This window comes from Crinia signifera, chromosome 5, assembly GCF_055691185.1.
Source record: "Crinia signifera chromosome 5, ASM5569118v1, whole genome shotgun sequence".
Classification (NCBI taxonomy): domain Eukaryota; kingdom Metazoa; phylum Chordata; class Amphibia; order Anura; family Myobatrachidae; genus Crinia; species Crinia signifera.
The window spans coordinates 163977063-163995550 of NC_139221.1; the positions used below are offsets into that span (position 1 = coordinate 163977063).

The 18488-nt window shown below is 43.5% G+C and overlaps 1 protein-coding gene across 6 annotated transcripts in view; it reads right to left on the reverse strand.

Annotated features, from left to right (window-relative positions):
• TRANK1 (tetratricopeptide repeat and ankyrin repeat containing 1) overlaps nucleotides 1–18488 on the reverse strand; it is a 173335-nt gene that overhangs the window by 85934 nt on the left and 68913 nt on the right. For 4 of the 6 annotated variants that reach the window (XM_083188218.1, XM_083188220.1, XM_083188217.1 and 1 more), the window contains 2 exons: nucleotides 17030–17145; nucleotides 8712–8795 (listed from right to left, as the gene is read on the reverse strand). In XM_083188218.1, coding sequence (XP_083044344.1) covers nucleotides 8712–8795; nucleotides 17030–17145 — 200 coding nt within the window. Of the gene's footprint in view, nucleotides 1–3049; nucleotides 3270–3293; nucleotides 3441–8711; nucleotides 8796–17029; nucleotides 17146–18488 lie in introns of those variants that run through there. The other 2 variants (XM_083188222.1, XM_083188221.1) reach the window with 2 other exon arrangements.

The window sequence follows — 18488 nt, forward strand, 5'->3', positions numbered from 1 at the left end:
AATAGAGTAGGCCTAATTCAGTTGTATTCAAACCCAATGAATTAAGTACATCTCTTATTTTTATCAATGTGCCCGTGATTGCACAGATTTGCAATGGTCACAATGCACCCTAAGCCTCCGCATAAGTGACATACTGCAGCCATTTTGGGACCGGGGTTAGTGGCAGTGACAGCCAGACTTAAAGAATTAGGGAATGCTGCCCACGTTTTTGGGCATGCCAAGCCTAGTGGTTGTGTCTTTGAATCAAGCTTCACTGGTTAATCAAATGACAAATATTCATGCAGATAATTTGATGCTATGTTTTTGGATTTAACAGCTGGCAGGAGCACAGCATCCAAAGATGCAGCTGCTGCATCAACTGCATCTATAATAAACTGGAAAGTATATTAAGACAAGGTTTCTTTCTTTTATATATATATTTTGTTTGACAAGTTAAAACATTAAAAAGTATATGCAATAAACATTACATTAATACAGTAACAAAAATAGTTACGATTACGATGGACACAAAACACAGAACTATAAAGACAATTTATATACAGATATTCAACATAGATATAGTGTTATCATTTTCACATGACATCAAAATGACAATATCACTATTATATGCTAAAATACTAATTTATTATTGTGCAATAATATACCTGCTACAGCTGTAAACTATTACTTAGTCTCTCTCTTTATTATGTAGTCACTTATAACCACAGCTGCTATTTTTGTTTTGTAGACTGGAGTCCCGCACTGAGTATCCTGGCAATGGGCTTACTGCAGGGGAGTCCAAACTTTTTGCGACGAGGGCCAGATTTGGTGAGGTGAAAATGTGAGTGGCCGACCATTCAGCCTGACATTCTTTGAATCATTAATCACATCAGAATGGTCCCTCACTCTGCTCCCATTCACTCTATGTCCCCCAGCCTGCCCCCATTCACTGTATTTACCCCAGCCTGCCCCTCCTTTACTGTATGTCCCCCATTCACTGTATGTTCCCCACTCTGCACCCATTCACTCTGTCCCCCAGCCTGCTCCCCTTCTCTTAAATGTCCATCAGTGCCTCCATTCATTGTATGTCCTCAAGCCTGACCCTCCTTCACTGTAGGACTCCCATTCACTGTATGTCCCCCCACTAACTATGTACCCCACTCTGCCCCCATTCATTGTATGTCCCCCAGCCTGCCCCTGTTCCACCTTCTCTGAATGGCCATCACTGCCTCCATTCACTGTATGTCCCCCAGCCTGACCCTCCTTCACTGTATGTCCCCCACTCTGCCCCCTTCCTTCTCTGTGTAACGGAAGTTATCCCTGCTAGATTTTGAATAACTGTAATGTGCCTCCACCCAAGCCTCAAAGGTTATGTTCCTCAGGAGTAGGCTTGGGACAATCCCCTGAGGTCAATTAATATGCAATGGTAATCAATATACTGTAGTACGTAGCATGTAACAACAATTACATTAGTATATGAATTAGACAGGTAATGATGAATAAATAAGGTTTTATTTTCTCAGGAACTCTTCTTAGACTTCGACTCCTTTAAATGAGATCTCATATTAACCGGAAAATGCAAATGAACATTAACATACTTTGTCACAGAACATTTATGCACACAGCATAGCTTGTATTAATTATCATTTCTCAATTACTGACACTAAACCCTTCAATAACCACTTTGACCCTTCCCTGAAGGTATTTCTCTTAAGCTGGCCATACATCAGAAAGATCGATCTTAAGATCGATTGCGCTCATGGTTGTGTACAATTTCCCTTGAAATCCCCGGCAGTCCTTGGTGGTTTTTGGACACACAATCTACACACAATCCATCTTACAATCAGTCATACAATCCATCTGCTGTATGATTGTGTATACAAGATGTGCACACAATCTGCATACAATCCATCATACAATCAGTCATACAATCCATCTGATGATTGATTGTATGATTTGTGTACACAAGATGTGCGCACAATCTGCATACAATCCATCTTACAATCAATTGAGATTGTATGATTGGGTACAATATCTTTCTGATGTATGGCCACCTTTATGGCCACCTACCCCTTATAGCTCTATGCCCACGTCACCTTCCCCAACTCTCCACACTCACACTCACACACTCAATATTAGTTTTCTGACACTATAGTTTAACAATGGCAATTACATTTCAAATTATTTGAGATCTCAAATTATCCCTTTTTGAGTTTTGTAAAAGTGCACTTTACATGTTAACTCAAGCCCGGGCTGAGGATGTCCTGCAGGAGTTCATTCAATGGCTGATATAGTTACTGCATTAGTCGAATTTTAGGCAAATGGTGGTTATACACCCATAGTCCTGCAAATTAGCTATATTGTACAGCTGCCGAGGAGTTTGTGTCTATTCATGGAACGCTCTAGGTATAAAACACTCCTTAATGCTGGTCGCTGGTTAGATAACTGAAGCCATTGATGACTGTGGAGAAGTAATAGGCAATCCTGTATATTTAGTGACGATAACCTGTATACTGTAGCTCCTATTAGTCTCTGTCTATGGAACAAGGCAGATTAAGGGGTCAGTTTACTTTCCTCCTTTCTCTGTGCTCTCTGATAAAGAACTGTCAGGGGTGTTCAAGAGATGCCAGATCTGTCAGTCATATGGAAGCAATATCCAATCAGGGTAATATGATGGTTTAGAGCTGCAGAAAGGGGTACTATCACTAATATAACAGCTTTTATTTTGCCTCAGCCCAGGTGAATTGTAGGATCAGCTGTGCAGCACTGTACTGCTTTACAGGATACACTGTCCAGCGAGCATATAGACTGTGCCTGACTCCTTATACACACTGTCCAACGAGCATATAGGCTGTACCTGTCTCCCTCTCCCTGAGGTAGTTCAGTTAGTGAGGGGAGTCCTGTGACAGGGTGCTGCTCTATGTGGTAATTGGGGAGTCCTGTGACAGGGTGCTGCTCTATGTGGTAATTAGGAGTCTGTATAGACAGAATGGATGACTTGTTGATAAAGGAAACATGGCTTTGGACTGCTGATAACACCTTACCCAATGTGATTTGTGGTGAGGGTTACCTTAATGTCCCTTTGTTACCTCAGGATATTCGCTCTGCAGGCAGCTACAATGATAGTCTCTTGTCCAAACTCCATCTCACTACCTCAGTCACCGTATACTGGTCCTGATAAAGAATTCAGGACTGGTCAGCTGCTGCGATCAGGCAGGGAAAGGGTGCAGAGCAGGACCTGCTAATCAGCTGGATACAGGTCACTGGCCCCCTGTCACCAGGCTGTTGTACTTCCTCACAGGATGGTTTCTCACCTCTATTCTCTCCTTTCTCTAGTGCCAGTCACAAACAGGGCTGCCTTCACTGCACACAGTAGCCTGTCAGTCCCTCACTATACTGCTCTGAGCAGTTTCTCTCAGGACTCCTGCCAAAGGTCACATGCTGACCCCTCTGACTGACTTTCTGTTGAGGGGAGGGGCTAAGGCCCAGATGTTTGCCGCCCAGCACTCACTCCATCAGGGAGCCTTGAAAAGGCACACAGTCCCAGATCCCACCTCTGCCAATGGTGCATGGGCTCCTAAAAAGCCTTTAATATTATTAATTGAAGCACCAACCAGTCACATAGTGTCCTTTGTTTAACATGAACATACCTATAACAATAACAATTTAAATATTCCTGTATCCACCACTACGTGAATACCTCCTATGCCATATTTACATATAATTTATATATTTTTAGAATGTAAACCTAACAGGCGGATAAATGCAATTAACTGGTTACATCTGTATGTTTCCCAGCCCCTTGTGTGAGCCAGAGGAAGGAGATGCAAAGCAGGCACTGCAAGGACAGGAGATGCTTGGGCTCCCGCTGCTGCCCTCCACCACTCTGCATGTTACGGGAGCAAGCTTCCCCCTTGCTGCCCCCCTCCCCAAACACTGCTGTCACTGTGATTGTGGAGTAGGGTGATATACGATTGCAGCAGCAGGGGCAGGACGCCAAACACATCTCACACTGTGGCTGCCGACACCTCCTCACTGCAGCAGACAGCAAAGTAAAGGCGCACTCGCCGGGGCCCCACCTTTAGTGTCCTCTGCTGTGCTTCCCACATTTGATGCTCTGCCCACTTCCAGCTGGAGGCTGCGGGCCACTTGAAATGACAGCACGGGCCGCAATTGGCCCCCGAGCCTGACTTTGGGCATGCCTGGCTTACTGTATTTGTAATCCACAAGTGAAAGTGAATCAGGTAATAATTGCTGGCGTTCTCACAATGTAACAACACTGTATATATCCTCTCTCCACTTTTCTTCATATCCTTTGCCTAAGCATGTACAGTAAGTCACTGGGCGGTATTCAATGTGAATACCGGCGACGTGCAGCGAATCCTGTTTAGGATTCGCTGCACATTCGCCACTGGTCGCCGCGTTCCGGAGCCTCGCTGGCTCCGGTATTCAACGAGTCAGGGGCTCGCTGCCCCTGACTGGCGAATTTGAGCTCCTGCGGCGCACGCCGCAGGGAGCCTGAGGACAGTGGCAGGCAGGGAGATGGAAGTCTCCCTGCCTGCCCCAGAACGTTTGTGGGGGGGAGGTGGGCTCCCCGGGTGCCAGGCAGCACAGGCTGCCCCCCGGGGGTGCCAGCAGGGGACCAGGTATATTCACTACACCCGATCATGCATATGTAATGATCGGGTGAAGTGAATATATGAATATCTAATGAGCGGCTCGGCTCCGGCCCCCTGCTGGCTGCTCGGTGTAAAAAAAATAAAAAATAAAATGTTTAAATTAAATATATATAATAGCATGCCCCTTCTCAGAATAAAATTCCAGATTTTTGGACACCAATTGTAAAAAACAAAACACTTTATTTTAAAAGTTCACCTTCCACTTCACCATAAAAAAATAGCGATTGCTACTCGGTGAATCATGGCGAAAAAAACCTTGAAATGTATTCGCCATCTGGTCATTGAATAGGGTGATTCACCGTTTTAGTCAGAAATTCGCCGTACAGCACGAAATCGCCATAAAAACCTGGCGAATCAGCCTCATCGAATACCGCCCAATGTAGCATGAAGCCAGCGGTATAAAGTCTTTACACCTTATTACAGTCACTATTTCCAAATAATATTAGTCAGGGAAAACGTCTTCTCCCCTTCTGATGAGGAAGCACATAAATGTCTGCCTGTTGTACAGTTATCATCTGAGGTAAACGCAGTCTCTGTGTTACCCATGCATTAGGGTGTTAGCTTATTTTAACCTTCCTGTGATAGTACATCTTTCAATATATACATTTTGGCGAGAGAAGAGCGTATTACAGCCTTTCTGAGGTAAAATGTCTCTTTACTGTCTGCAGCTGTATAAATATAGCGGACTTTAGCTATCTGAGGTAAAATGTCCTTTTCTGAGGTGAAATGTATTTAAACTGTATACAGCTGTACTGTACAAATTGGCTGCACTACTACTGCATACATAATAGCACTGGGTCATTCCATGAAAACAAATGTTACATTTTGACAAAAAATATCACGTGAAATATATTTTTGAGCATGTGTTTCTAATTTTTTTTGTGCAAAGTAAATGTGGTTTGTGTGGTACATGATATGCTTTAATTTTGATGCAAAGCTGGTCACGAAAACTGGTAACAAACGTTACATGAAAAGACCATTTTCATGGAATGACCCATCTGCACTGTGATATAACATTTACATTGCATAGTGAATATTACATTTTCTGTTGTGGGTCCTTTTTTAACCCCTTCCTGACAGAGCTAGTTTTTGCGTTCCTGACAGAGCCATTTTTTTCAAATCTGACATGTCTCACTTAAGTGGGGATAACTTTTTTTTGCTTTTACTTATCCCAGTGATTTTGAGATTGTTTTTTCGTGACACATTGTACTTCAAATTAGTGGTAAATTTGGGTCGATACAGTCTGTGTTTTTTTGTGAAAAATACCAAAATGTCGTGAAAAAATGGAAAATTTCGCGATTTGCAAAATGTTAAATTTTCTGCTTGTGAGACAAATAATCATACCACTCAAAATAGTTAATAACTAACATAGACCATATGTCTACTTTATGTTGCCATCATTATTTCAACTTCCTTTTAATTTTTTTGGACACTAGGAGGCTTCAAATATGAATAGCAAATTCTCAAATTTTCAAGAAAATTTCAAACACTGATTTTTTTAGGGACCAGTTCAGTTCTGATGTGACTTTGAGGGACTTGTATGTGAGACACCCCCATAAATGATGCCATTTCAAAAACTGCACCCCTCACAGTATTCAAAACAGCATTTTGGAAGTTTGTTAACCCTTTAGGTGTTTCACAGGAATTAAAACAAAGTGTAGGTGAAATTTCAAAATTTCATTTTTTTTGCAGATTTGCAAATTGAATACATTTTTCTAAGGAACACAGTACATTTTACTAGAGAAATGTGACTAAAAATTGATTCCCCCAATTCTTTGGTTTTCATAAATATCCTATATGTGGCCCTAGTGTGCACGGTGACCAAACCACAGGCTTCATAATAGAAGGAGCACCTACTTGATTTTGGAGCCTCCTTTTTATGAGATTATTTTTTAGGAACCATGTAGGTTTCTAGGCACCATAAGATGCTAAAAGTTAGGTACCCCCCCCACAAGTGACCCCATTTTGCAAACTACACCCTTCAGGGAATTCATCTAGGGGTATAGTGTACATTTCAAACCCCCAGGGGTTTCACCAATTGTGGTACAACTGGGCAGTGAAAATGAAAAAAATAAATTTTTCATTTTCACAGCTCAGTTGTATCAAAATTGGTGAAACCCCTGGGGGTTTGAAATGTACACTATACCCCTTGATGAATTCCCTGAAGGGTGTAGTTTGCAAAATGGGGTCACTTGTGGGGGGGTTCCACTGTATGGGTGTTTCGGGGGTCATTCAACCAGAATCTGTGCTGCAAAATCCAAAAATCACTCCTTCCCTTCTGAGTCCTGCCATGCACCCAACTGGTATTTTTTGGTCACACGTGAGGCATTGCCGTACTCGGGAGAAATTGGGGCACAGATTTTGGGGTGCTTTGTCTCCTTCATTCCTTGTGAAAATGAAAAATTTTGAGCCAGATCTGCATTTTTGTGTAAAAAAATGTAATTTTTTACACAAAAATGCAGTTCTGGCTCAAAATTTTTTATTTTCACAAGGAATGAAGGAGACAAAGCACCCCAAAATCTGTGCCCCAATTTCTCCCGAGTACGGCAATGCCTCACGTGTGACCAAAAAATACCAGTTGGGTGCATGGCAGGACTCAGAAGGGAAGGAGTGATTTTTGGTGGCGGAATGAATGGTGGGTGCTATGTCGCATTAGCAAGACCCCCGAAGCACCAATACAGTGGAACCCCCCCACAAGTGACCCCATTTTAGTCACCAGCTTTGGGAGGGGGGCTGGCGCTGCGGCTGGCGGGGGGGTGGGAGGGGTGCTGGCGCTGCGGCAGCCGGGTGGGTGGGAGGGAGGGGGGCTGCCGGGTGGGAGGGGGGGGGGCTGGCGATCGGTGGGGTATATACACACACACACACACATATATATATATATATATATATATATGTGTATATATGTATATATATATATATATATATATATATATATATATTTATATATATACATATATATACACACACATATATATATATATGTGTGTGTATATATATATATATATATATATATACATATATTTTCAGTGCATATATTTTATTTTACAACTTTTTCAGCAGCTTGATGCTGCTGCTGCTGCTGCGGGGGGGAGGGGGGAGGAGGGCAGCGCTGCGTGCGCTCCAGACGCTCCGGGGGAGCCGTGGGAGCCGCTGCTGCTGCCGGGTGAGTGCCCGGCGGGTGCGAGGGGTGGGCTGCACATCGGTGGTGATCGGTGCTGTACCTGACAGCACCGATCACCACCGATCCCTGTGTTACCGAGCGGCTTAGCCGCCGGTAACACAGGAAACGCTGTGAATGGCTGTTCAGATTTGAACAGCCAATCACAGCGATCGCCGACCGGGGGGGGCACCCCTGCCCCCCCTGGGCGGCGAGGGGGGATGTCTGCTGTCAGGGACAGCAGACATCACCTAACTGTCACTGCGTCTCTAGACGCAGTGACAGTTAGAAGTCATGACGTACATTTATGCCATGTGTCGGGAAGTACCTCCCGGCCATGACGTAAATGTACGTCAAATGTCGGGAAGGGGTTAATAATTAATAACTGCCTGTTTGAGTGAGTGACAGCACTTCCACTCTTTCACTTCTATCAACGCACCTCATTGATACTGCTGGTGCCGCTATCCAGGCTCCAGGCTTGCCTGTGTTTCTCCTGCAGTCTTGCTCCACCTAGGTGGATAGACCATCGCCAATGCAGGGACAGAACAGGAAAGATAAGTTGTAAGGTGCAGCATTGTGCATTGTGTGGTGAGATGTGCAATGTCACTAAACTCAGAAGAATGGGGAATTGGACAATTGACCCTGCCTTGCGGATTTACCAGAGGCAGGTTTGAGTAAGTTCCCTTCCTAGAATCCAGGTGGGAAGGAGGCCGACCAGTGCACTAATTAACCAAATCTCTCAGAGATGTTGACATTTTTAGCGGATATTTTGCACATCTCTTGCAGAGAGAGCATCTCAGAGGTCGCACAAACTGTGGTACAATACTCTAAAAAGCAAGGTAAAAGAAAATATGACACCATTTACAGAATTTATATAAATAACATGCATGCTATACCTCAAATATGCCTCCCAGTGGTGCTTTTAGGCCCTTTACATCTCTTATCAGTCTGTCACATGAAGACATCAAAAAAAGGCAGGACTAAAAAAGAAAATAATTTTTTTTAGCAGTATATAACTGTACATTTAGCTCACAGAATAATATGCATTTAGTTCAACAACCATATTTACAATAGTGGCAGAGTCCTATGCAACAAAAAAATAGTAATTTTTGTCCTTCAACCCTCTATTCAGCAAATCTGTTGCAACATTGAGAACATACATACACACACAATGTGTGTGTGGATTATTATAAAGCTGCCCATACACGGTCCGTTTAACGGATCCGTTTGGGACTTAAACAGCACACATCGGATCGGATCGCATCCCTTGTGCATGCAGTGTGCATGCACTGCGATCCGATACGATGTGTACCTAGTACAAAAAGTATGTGCAGCACATACTTTTTGTACCGTACTATGTGATGCGCGGGAGCGCGTATCGCATAGTACAGAACGGATGCTGGTGAACGGCTCCGTGTATGGGCAGCTTAACATTTTTACATTTCTTATAAAACAGTTGCCCTGAGTCAAGGCCGGACTGGCCATCTGCATGCGATTTTGACTATATAATCAAACCAACAGATATCAACACAGAACTGCGACAGGTAAGACAACATGTATCCGAGGCATAGACACTTACAGAAAGGGAAACACTTACAGAGTTTCCCTTAACCAAATTAGTCTCCAAAATGTACTTTTTTTTTTTTTTGCTATAAACTTACTGGGTAAATCTGTAAAGGCCCCCATACACTAGGGCGACTTGTCCTTAGGACAAGTCGCCCCCGACTTCCCCCTGAGCTTCCCCGGGGGAGCTTGATTAGATTGGCACTTGATGTGCCATTTTTTACATGTGATAAATCGTCTCGATTTATCACATGTAAAAAACCCGGGGAGCAGGGGGGGGGGGGGGCCTACAGAGCAGGGCTGCTGGTGGGAGCAGGGCGGGCTGGGGACGCTGCGGGGGACACAGGCGGCATAGAGCCGGGCAGAGGGAGCCGGGAGCTGTCAGTACTAGAAAAAAAAGCCTATACAATGAATGGGCAGCCTGTGATTGGCTGAGCGCTGTCTCAGCCAATTGCTGACTGGCTAAGAGAGCGCTCAGCCAATCACAGGCCGCCCATTCATTGTATGGGCTTTTTTTTTTTTCAGTACTGACAGCTCCCGGCTCCCCCTGCCCGGCTCTATGCCGCCTGTGTCCCCCGCAGCGTCCCCAGCCCCCCTGCTCCCTCCACCGCCGCGCCGCCCCACTAGGTCCCAAGTCGGGTGGTCGGACGTGCAGCAGGTTCGACCACCCGACGCAGATCCGATGCGCACGGGACCGCGCATCGGATCTCAGGGGACATCAAAACTAGCCGATTTTGGTCCGATTTCGGCCAGATCCGACTGATCTGGCCGAAATCTGACCAAAATCGGCTAGTGTATGGGGGCCGTAAATGGCACTACTGGGGAAATGATATGTAATGCTGCCCATACACTTGTGCAATCAGATTCGATCGCATCTTGTGGTGCTAAAGTGTCCCATTTGCAGCACCCGATGTAGTGCAAGAAGTAGCGCTACGGGCAGTGGGGGTCTGTCAGCGGTGGCGGCAGAATTTTTTAAACACTGGGCAGCCCTCTGATTGGCTGAGATATCTCAGCCAATCAGAGGGCTGCGCAGTGTTTTAAACACTTCTGCCACCACCGCTGAAAGAGCCACGCCACCCGCTAATGCTACTTCTTGCACTACATAACGCCGCCCTCTGCCCGCCATCTCAGACGCTGCCAGTGGTCCCTCCGGCCCCCTATCCCTATGCCGATGGAAAAGCGTTCTCCCCACCCCCCACCTGCGGATTGCATTCGAGCATCGCATGTGGTTAAAAACCATATGCGATTGCTCCTGCAATTCGATAAATATTATGTGCAACACATAACATCTTGAGACCCAACATTCGACCAGCGTGCCCGCGCATCGCGTTGAATGCCTTCTTAACAATGCATACAATCATTTGATTTATTGTCCGGATGTGGTCGAAATCAAATGACTGCAAGCAACATCTCACAAGTGTATGGGCAGTATAACTGGCACTAAATACGTGCAAGAAAATGATTGGTTGGCATTCAAATTAAGTGTCTGAAAACATTGCAGCCTTATATATATACTGAATTTATGTCAATCTCTAAATCAGCCCCACTATTTCAATATATTTAGAAGTGGTTGACAGATGTATTGGGGACCATGGTAATATTATTACATTGCCATATACATATAACATCAAAATAAGGTGCATGAAAAGGAGTACAGTATACATCTTATGAGGTCAATAAATAGGTAGACCACTGTTGGTCAACATGCAATACTGTAGGTCAACACTGTAATGAACAAATATGGAGAGCAAAACACTGAAGTAAGTATCAGGGTGGCCAAAAACCAATGGAGTTCATGGTGCCAAACTATGGAGGGGTGAGGATTATTAGGTCAACAATAATAAGGTTGACAATCAATAGGTAAATCAGTATTGATCAACAGGTAATAGGTGCACACATTAAAAAGGTCAAAATGGTAAATATTAACATCAAAAAAGGTCAACATGGAAATGGTCAACATGAGATTTTTACCTTTTCGAGGGTCTATATTGACATCTGTTGGTATGGATACCGTATAAGTGTACCAAGTCCCCTCGCTGCCCTTGTCACAATATTATATTCGCCCTCTGGTGGTTAACACACTTGTACAATCACCCTGCGATTCTGTCTATATAGTCAGAATCGCACACAGATCGCATGCAGATCGCATGGGTTAAAACCCATGCGATCTGCATACGATCCCAATGCGCGCTCCCGTATCGCATGGCAGAAAGTCTTGGCTGCCTTGACTATATAGTGCAGATCTGCACTATATAGTGAAAATTGTATGCCATCGCATGTATGCTGTGCGATCCGATGCGATCTGATCGTATCGCACTGCTCATCTCAGGTGTGTACACACCATATTATGCCCACTTGGATCGTGAAGTAAAAAAGAGAGTTTAAAAAAAAATAAACATGAAAACTCTTGCTGACTTTTCCCTTTGTCGCCCCTATAGCCTGTTGACCTAATCAACCGGATATCAGTATGGAGTAGAAGATCATTTAAATAGTATGAAAACACATGAGGGAAAAGGGTCCTACTCAAGAGAGCTTACCTTTTAAAGGAGGGACAGACAGATAGGGGTGACACAGATGTGGGAAGACAGTGAGCCTAGAACAGAGGGTTAGGATGGGAGTTGGCTGGGTTCAGTGAAGATGTGTGTCATATGGTCGGCCATAAGTTAGTCGACAGTCATTAGGTCGACACCACTATGTCGACATGCTGAAAGGTCGACATGGGACAAGGTCGACAGGTAATTAGGTAGACTCAAAAATTAGGTCGACATGGGTTTTTCACTGTTTTTTATCTAAATGTCGACACAGTCGACATGGACACAGGAAAGTGTGCAGCGCATCCCCTCGCATGGCTCACCACCCTATTTTATTCTCCAACCATGCCCTAGTGGTTGGTAGGGCATTAGATACCACCTGTCTGCACATGTCGGGTTAAACAGCGAAAACCTCCATGTCGACCTAATGCTTGTGTTGACCTAATGCTTGTGTCGACCTAATGACCTGTCGACCTTGTAGCATGTCGACCTAATGACTGTCGACCAACATGCTGTTGACCAAATGACCGCATCCCGTCTTGAGAGCCTGTTTCATGTTTTGCAGAGAAGTGGAGCAAACAAGGGAGAAAGTTAGATAATTCCAGATAAAGAGAGTACATGATACATATTGGAGGTAGAAGTGGGAGGGGATAATTAATTAGTAGGTTTAAAACGTGTTGTCCTGGAGGAAGTCAAAATGTGACTGCGAGGTGTAGGAGAAAAGTAAAGAAGTGAAGCAAAAGGAGGCAAGCCCGTACACATCACAAAATGTTGGCTGCTTTTAGCCCTCCCTGTATTCTGCTTTGGAATGTCCCAAGGTGTGGCTGCTACGGAGTAACGAAGAATAAAATATTGGAAAATATTAAAATATTGGAAAATAAAATATTACTCACCGATAATTTTTTCAAGACTCCATGGCAACCTACAGAACCCCTCCCATGAGTGTTTTTGCTAAAAAGACAGGGGGGAGAGGATAGACAGCAGGGGGAATCCCTTAATGTAAAAAAAATTCAACTTGTGGTACTTGTGTAGTTTCACGGCGCCACCGCGCGCACAGTCTGTTAGAAACTTGGCAGCTTGCCAGACTGTGCGCGTGCCGCTCTAGCTGTTCTCAGCGCTACGTTACCAGCGTAGCGTGTGCGCGTGCCACTCTAGCTGTTCTCAGCGAGCGCTACGTTATCAGCGTAGTGTAATGTACACGCTACAATTGAGACGCTTTAGCTAATGCGTCTGCATTTCGTAGGGTGTAGGGGTATATAGGGGTGCACTGTGCAAAACACTCCTAAACCTGTTCACAATGACACTAGTCGACATAACAGCTGTTGACCTTGTTAATTCCACTATCCACGCCAATCCGAAGCGTGGCGAGCGGATGCGGATACCTGTGAAGCCCGTGAGGGGACGCGGATACCTGTGTATCCACGTCCCCTTGCGGGGCTCGCTGCACTCGCCACGGTTCGGGCTCGGTTGCTCGCTGCACTCGCCACACTTTCTATTCTCAACTCCACGCCGACGTGGATAGTGGGGGTATGAAAAGGTCGTAGGACGCGTACCGCCGCTGATCACCACGCTTCGGGTTGGTGTGGATAGTGGAATTAACAAGGTCGACAGCTGTTACGTCGACTAGTGTCATTGTGAACAGGTTTAGGAGTGTTTTGCACAGTGCATCCCTATGTACCCCTACACCCTGCCAAATTCAGACGCATTAGCGTCTGAATCCAGATACCACCCTTCTTAACGGCTTGCAAGGACTCGGGATTCAGACGCTAATGTAGCGTGTACATTTCGGACACCCCCTTTGTCAGCGGTGCGCAGGACTGCCTATTTCACTGTGGAACTACAAGTACCACAGTGACCTGTCAGCGCTGGGCAGCTGCTGCCCGGCGCTACGCTGATAGCGTAGCTTTACATATGGGAAGCAGCCAAACAGCTAGAGCAGCACGCGCACAGTTAAACAGAGCGTCTGGCAAGCTGCCAAGTTTCTGAGACAGACTGTGCGCGCGGTGGCGCCGTGAAACTACACAAGTACCAAACTTTTTGTCTACACTAAAATTCATGGGAATGGGTTCTACACCCAAGTTGTGGCTGCCACAACTTGAAGAAAAATTATCAACCAGAATAATTCGATATTACAATAATTGTAACATGCTGATGGGTGGAAGAGTGTGCTATGCCTTTCTGTCCACCCTTCTCAGGGCACTTGGTCATTAAGTAGCACTGTTACTAACTACCTTATTTAACAGTACCATACTCTCACAGATTTTTGCTCATATAGGGGTAGATTTATTAAGCTCGGTGAAGTGATAAACTGTCTGGTTTTTATCACCGACCAATCGGCTCCTAACGGTGAAGCTACAGGCTTGGTTTGAAAAATGACAGGTAGGAGCTGATTGGCCGGTGATAAAAACCAGACAGTTTATCACTTCACCGAGCTTAATAACCCCATAGTAACCATTTGAACATTTTTCTATTGTATTTTTTTATACTATAAAGAAGTCTTTTTTTCCGGCTGTTGGTATTACCAATTGGAAAAAGTAGGGCAACAGTAAGTCAGGGTTGCCGACTTTTACAGTCTCCTGTCCGGGAGAACCCCGGACAGGAGACTGTCAGCATCACTTCTGGGGGCGGGGCCTGATTGAGACATATGCTTGTAGCTACAAAAGACTTCCATCTCTCATCTATATATAATACATAACTCCATTTACGCAAAGAAATACCTGGTGATTACCCCCTGGTGATAACTCCGGATAAAGTTGCTATAATAATAATGATATTTGGCTCCAGCAGCTGGGAGGCACAGAAGGCTACCATTTACAACATAAATCTGCAAGGTATTTGGACTCTATTGTCTGGCCAGACATAAAATACATAACTTCTCTAACAAGGTAAACTACAGCTTGCTAATAACATCTGCATACAAACTACTAACATGATGAGCAGTGACGATACAGAACTGTTTATTGCCATCATTTGTTCATTATGGACTAATTCACTACTATCGGCCATATTCGAAAATTGGATACGCTAGCTAACTAATAATTGCCATATACTTTTGAGCTTCTAACCAATAGTGCTTTACCTTTTTATTTAGAAAGATTTTTATTATGTATTTGTATGTTTTTTTTCTTTTTTTATTAACTAATTTTACATTTTAATTGTGGCCACCATACGATTGTATCTTAAAATCAAACCTCACTTTAAGGGGGGAACTCAGTTAGATGTAAAGCTGGCGAAGAAGCCATTGTTGCTGCTTTTCAAAGCCAACAGCAGCATAGGGATGAATGCTGGATTTGCTTAAAAAAAACTTCTCACTGACTATAGGGCAGCAAACACTTTTTAGCAAGCACCCTGCTGCGGTACAGTGCAGTCGAGAAAGAGAGGGAAAAGTAGTTGTAGCGGATGCACACCAGAGAATTTATTATACCATGGGAGCCTTCTCCAATTTAATATTCAAAAGTGGGGAATGCTATTAATCTTTAATAATACATGGATTCAGGAAATACCCACTGTAATTGCAAAATCAAAGAGGTTAAAATGTAAAACATACAATATATAAATACATGAAATGTGCAAGAGGATTTTAAGTGCGGGTGCATGCACAAGTCTAATAAACAATCACAGTTATAAATAAATTGTCTACACCTATTTACAGCCCACTATCTAACGCTACAGACATTGGGACACGTGTTTCGCAAATAAAGCTTCTTCAAGCCAGAAGCTTTGAAGAAGTTTTATTTGCAAAACACGTGTCCCAATGTCTGTAGCGTTAGATTGCGGGCTGTAAATAGGTGTAGAAAATGTATTTATAACTGTGATTGTTCATTAGACTTGTGCATGCACCCGCACTTAAAATCCTAGTATGAGTACCGTATATATATGTGAAGGACTAGCTGTCCAATTGGGTTTCCTCACCACCACTAGGTGTCAGCACAACAGCAGGAAACAATTAGAGTTCAGTAAAGCACAGCTACGCAACTTTCCTTTGCAAAAATATTACTAGTGGTTTGTCTGCGCAATGTTTCAATCACATATTGGACACTAAACACAGTTTCTCAATTCAACTGATGCTTCTGTTACAGTCATATAAGAAAATAAACTGTTGCATACAGAATAAGCCTACTCAGGCAATTTGTTTCCAATAAAACCGTGTTAAACACATAGTCCCCCAATATATTATAGTGGAATACATTTAGAGTGTAACATAAAGGTCAAATTACGACCAGGGACACTCCTGAGATCTCAGCAGCAGCAACAATCATTCTGCATATATCTAGAGATATTATTGTGTGCGACTTCCCATGAAGAATATCAATTGAATTCTATATACTGTATATCATATATATTCAACCCACGAGCGTACCCATCAATAAGTGCTCAATAAGGGTCTTGCAAGGATTGCATCTTTCTATCTGATAGGTATCAAATCAAACCAATATAGGCGAATGATAGATATATATACATACATACATACATACATACATACATACATACATACATACATATACACCTCAGACGAAATACTATCATTGAAAACTTGACCTCTTGCAATATATCCTGGATGTACTCATCCCAAATCTAGAACAAGCACCTTATTTGTCCGCCCCATCTACTTACATTTTAAGTCTAATTTGACACTTACTTTTCAAATCCTCTTGCACATTTCATGTATTTATATGTTGTAGGTCTTACATTTTAAGCTCTTTGATTTCGCAATTACAGTGGGTATTTCCTGAATCCACGTATTATTAAAGATTAATAGGATTCCCCACTTTTGAATATTAAATTGGAGAAGGCTCCCATGGTATAAAAAAATTCTCAAAAATTCTCTGGTGTGCATCCGCTACAACTACTTTTCCCTCTCTTTCTCGACTACATACACCTAGTCGATAGGATAGCACCCCCGCTAATCCAATAAAATATAGCGGAACACACCCATACCACCTTGGATTTATTTACTTGTGTACAGATCTCAATAAATCTCTTTCCCCTCTGCAGTACAGTGCGTAAGTATTTAATCCAGCCATCACCTTATTGAATTCCCCTGTGTGCTGTCAATGTGTACATAGTAGATCATACAACATGTGATGAATCTAAAGACTTTAAGAATCAACAGGACTTACCTTGTACATTTGTTCTTTCACAAGTTTACTAATAAGTAACTTCCAGATTTGTGCATTGTAGTTCTGTCTTACAATACGATGATGTAATTCTTTGATCTCCTCATTCAATCCACCGGCTATTAAAAAAATAAGTAAAATTGATCTTTGGTCACTGATCATTGAATCTTTTTGTCTGAAGCAGGATGTGGGACACTGTACCGTGAGATTGCTGCTTGGGCTTGAGTTTGGCACTTAAACAAATTGTAACATTAAATATAAGCTCCTCCCCCACCCTTATCATGCCAGTGCTTCTTTTAAAATTGTCTGCTAAGGAGTAGCCGTAACATATTGAAAACAAACATAAGTGGAGAAAAGATGGTCAATACCCTAAACCTCGCATGATTGAGCATGAGGGAGGGAATGCAGTGTCAAACAGCCTGCTTCGGAGAAAAGGATTCAACAGTAAGTGACCAAAACCATCTTCCCTCTTTCAGCAAGGCTGGTGAGACACTGGACCCTGGGATGCTTAATAGCTGCCCCAGTAGTGCTGACGCTCAGGCAGCCTGACCAGAAACCACATGGCTAAAGTAGCATGACCTGAAACAAGAACATGAAAACAATAAAAAATGAGTAAATGTGTGGACAGAGAACAAGGTAGCTACATGAGACTTTCTTCGCCAAAGCTCCATACTGCACTGCCAAGAAAATCACCCCAGCCTAGTAGAATGCACAAACAACCAGTCTGCTGCCAATCGCCCTGCAAAGGCACAAGCAGTCTGTTTGAAGAAGTCGGCCAACCAAATTTACAAGCGTCAATGTACAAACAAAATCCGAATGGCAGAAATCTTGTCCAAGTAAATCCACAAAGCTCAAACTAAATACAGTAGAGCCAGATCATGCTGGTCCAGTGAAACGAACAAAGCAGGAAAAACTGGAAAGACAATTTCCTGATTCAAGTGAAAAGCTGAAAAACCTTTTGGCTGGAGGGTAGAAACCATAAGGGGAACTGCTCTATTGCCATGGAAGATGAGAAAAGAGAATCTCAAACTCAGGAACCCGCAGAGCTGAGGCAATAGCTATCAGGAAGACTAATTTCCAAGTAATGAAATGAAGATCTACTGACTCCAAAGGTTCAAAAGGATCTAAGGAGCTTGTTTCAGAGCACATTAAGATGCCATGGAACTATAGGCGGATGAACCGGATTGAATATATATCACACCCTGTCCAAAAAGTTTGGACCTCTGGAAGGGCAGTCAAACGCCTTTGGAAGTAAAAAGAGAGGACAAAAATGTCGAAAAACAACAAAGCCCAAAAAAAGCTAGCGATGAAACCTGGATGTATGAACACATTTTTGTGCACATCTGTAATATGTACGTGTGGATGGATACTCTTCCCAACCAACTGTTGGAAGACCTCCGGTTGAGAGACCACTGCGGGATGAAACGTGGTTCTGCTGAGAAAGTCTGCTTTATAATTTTCT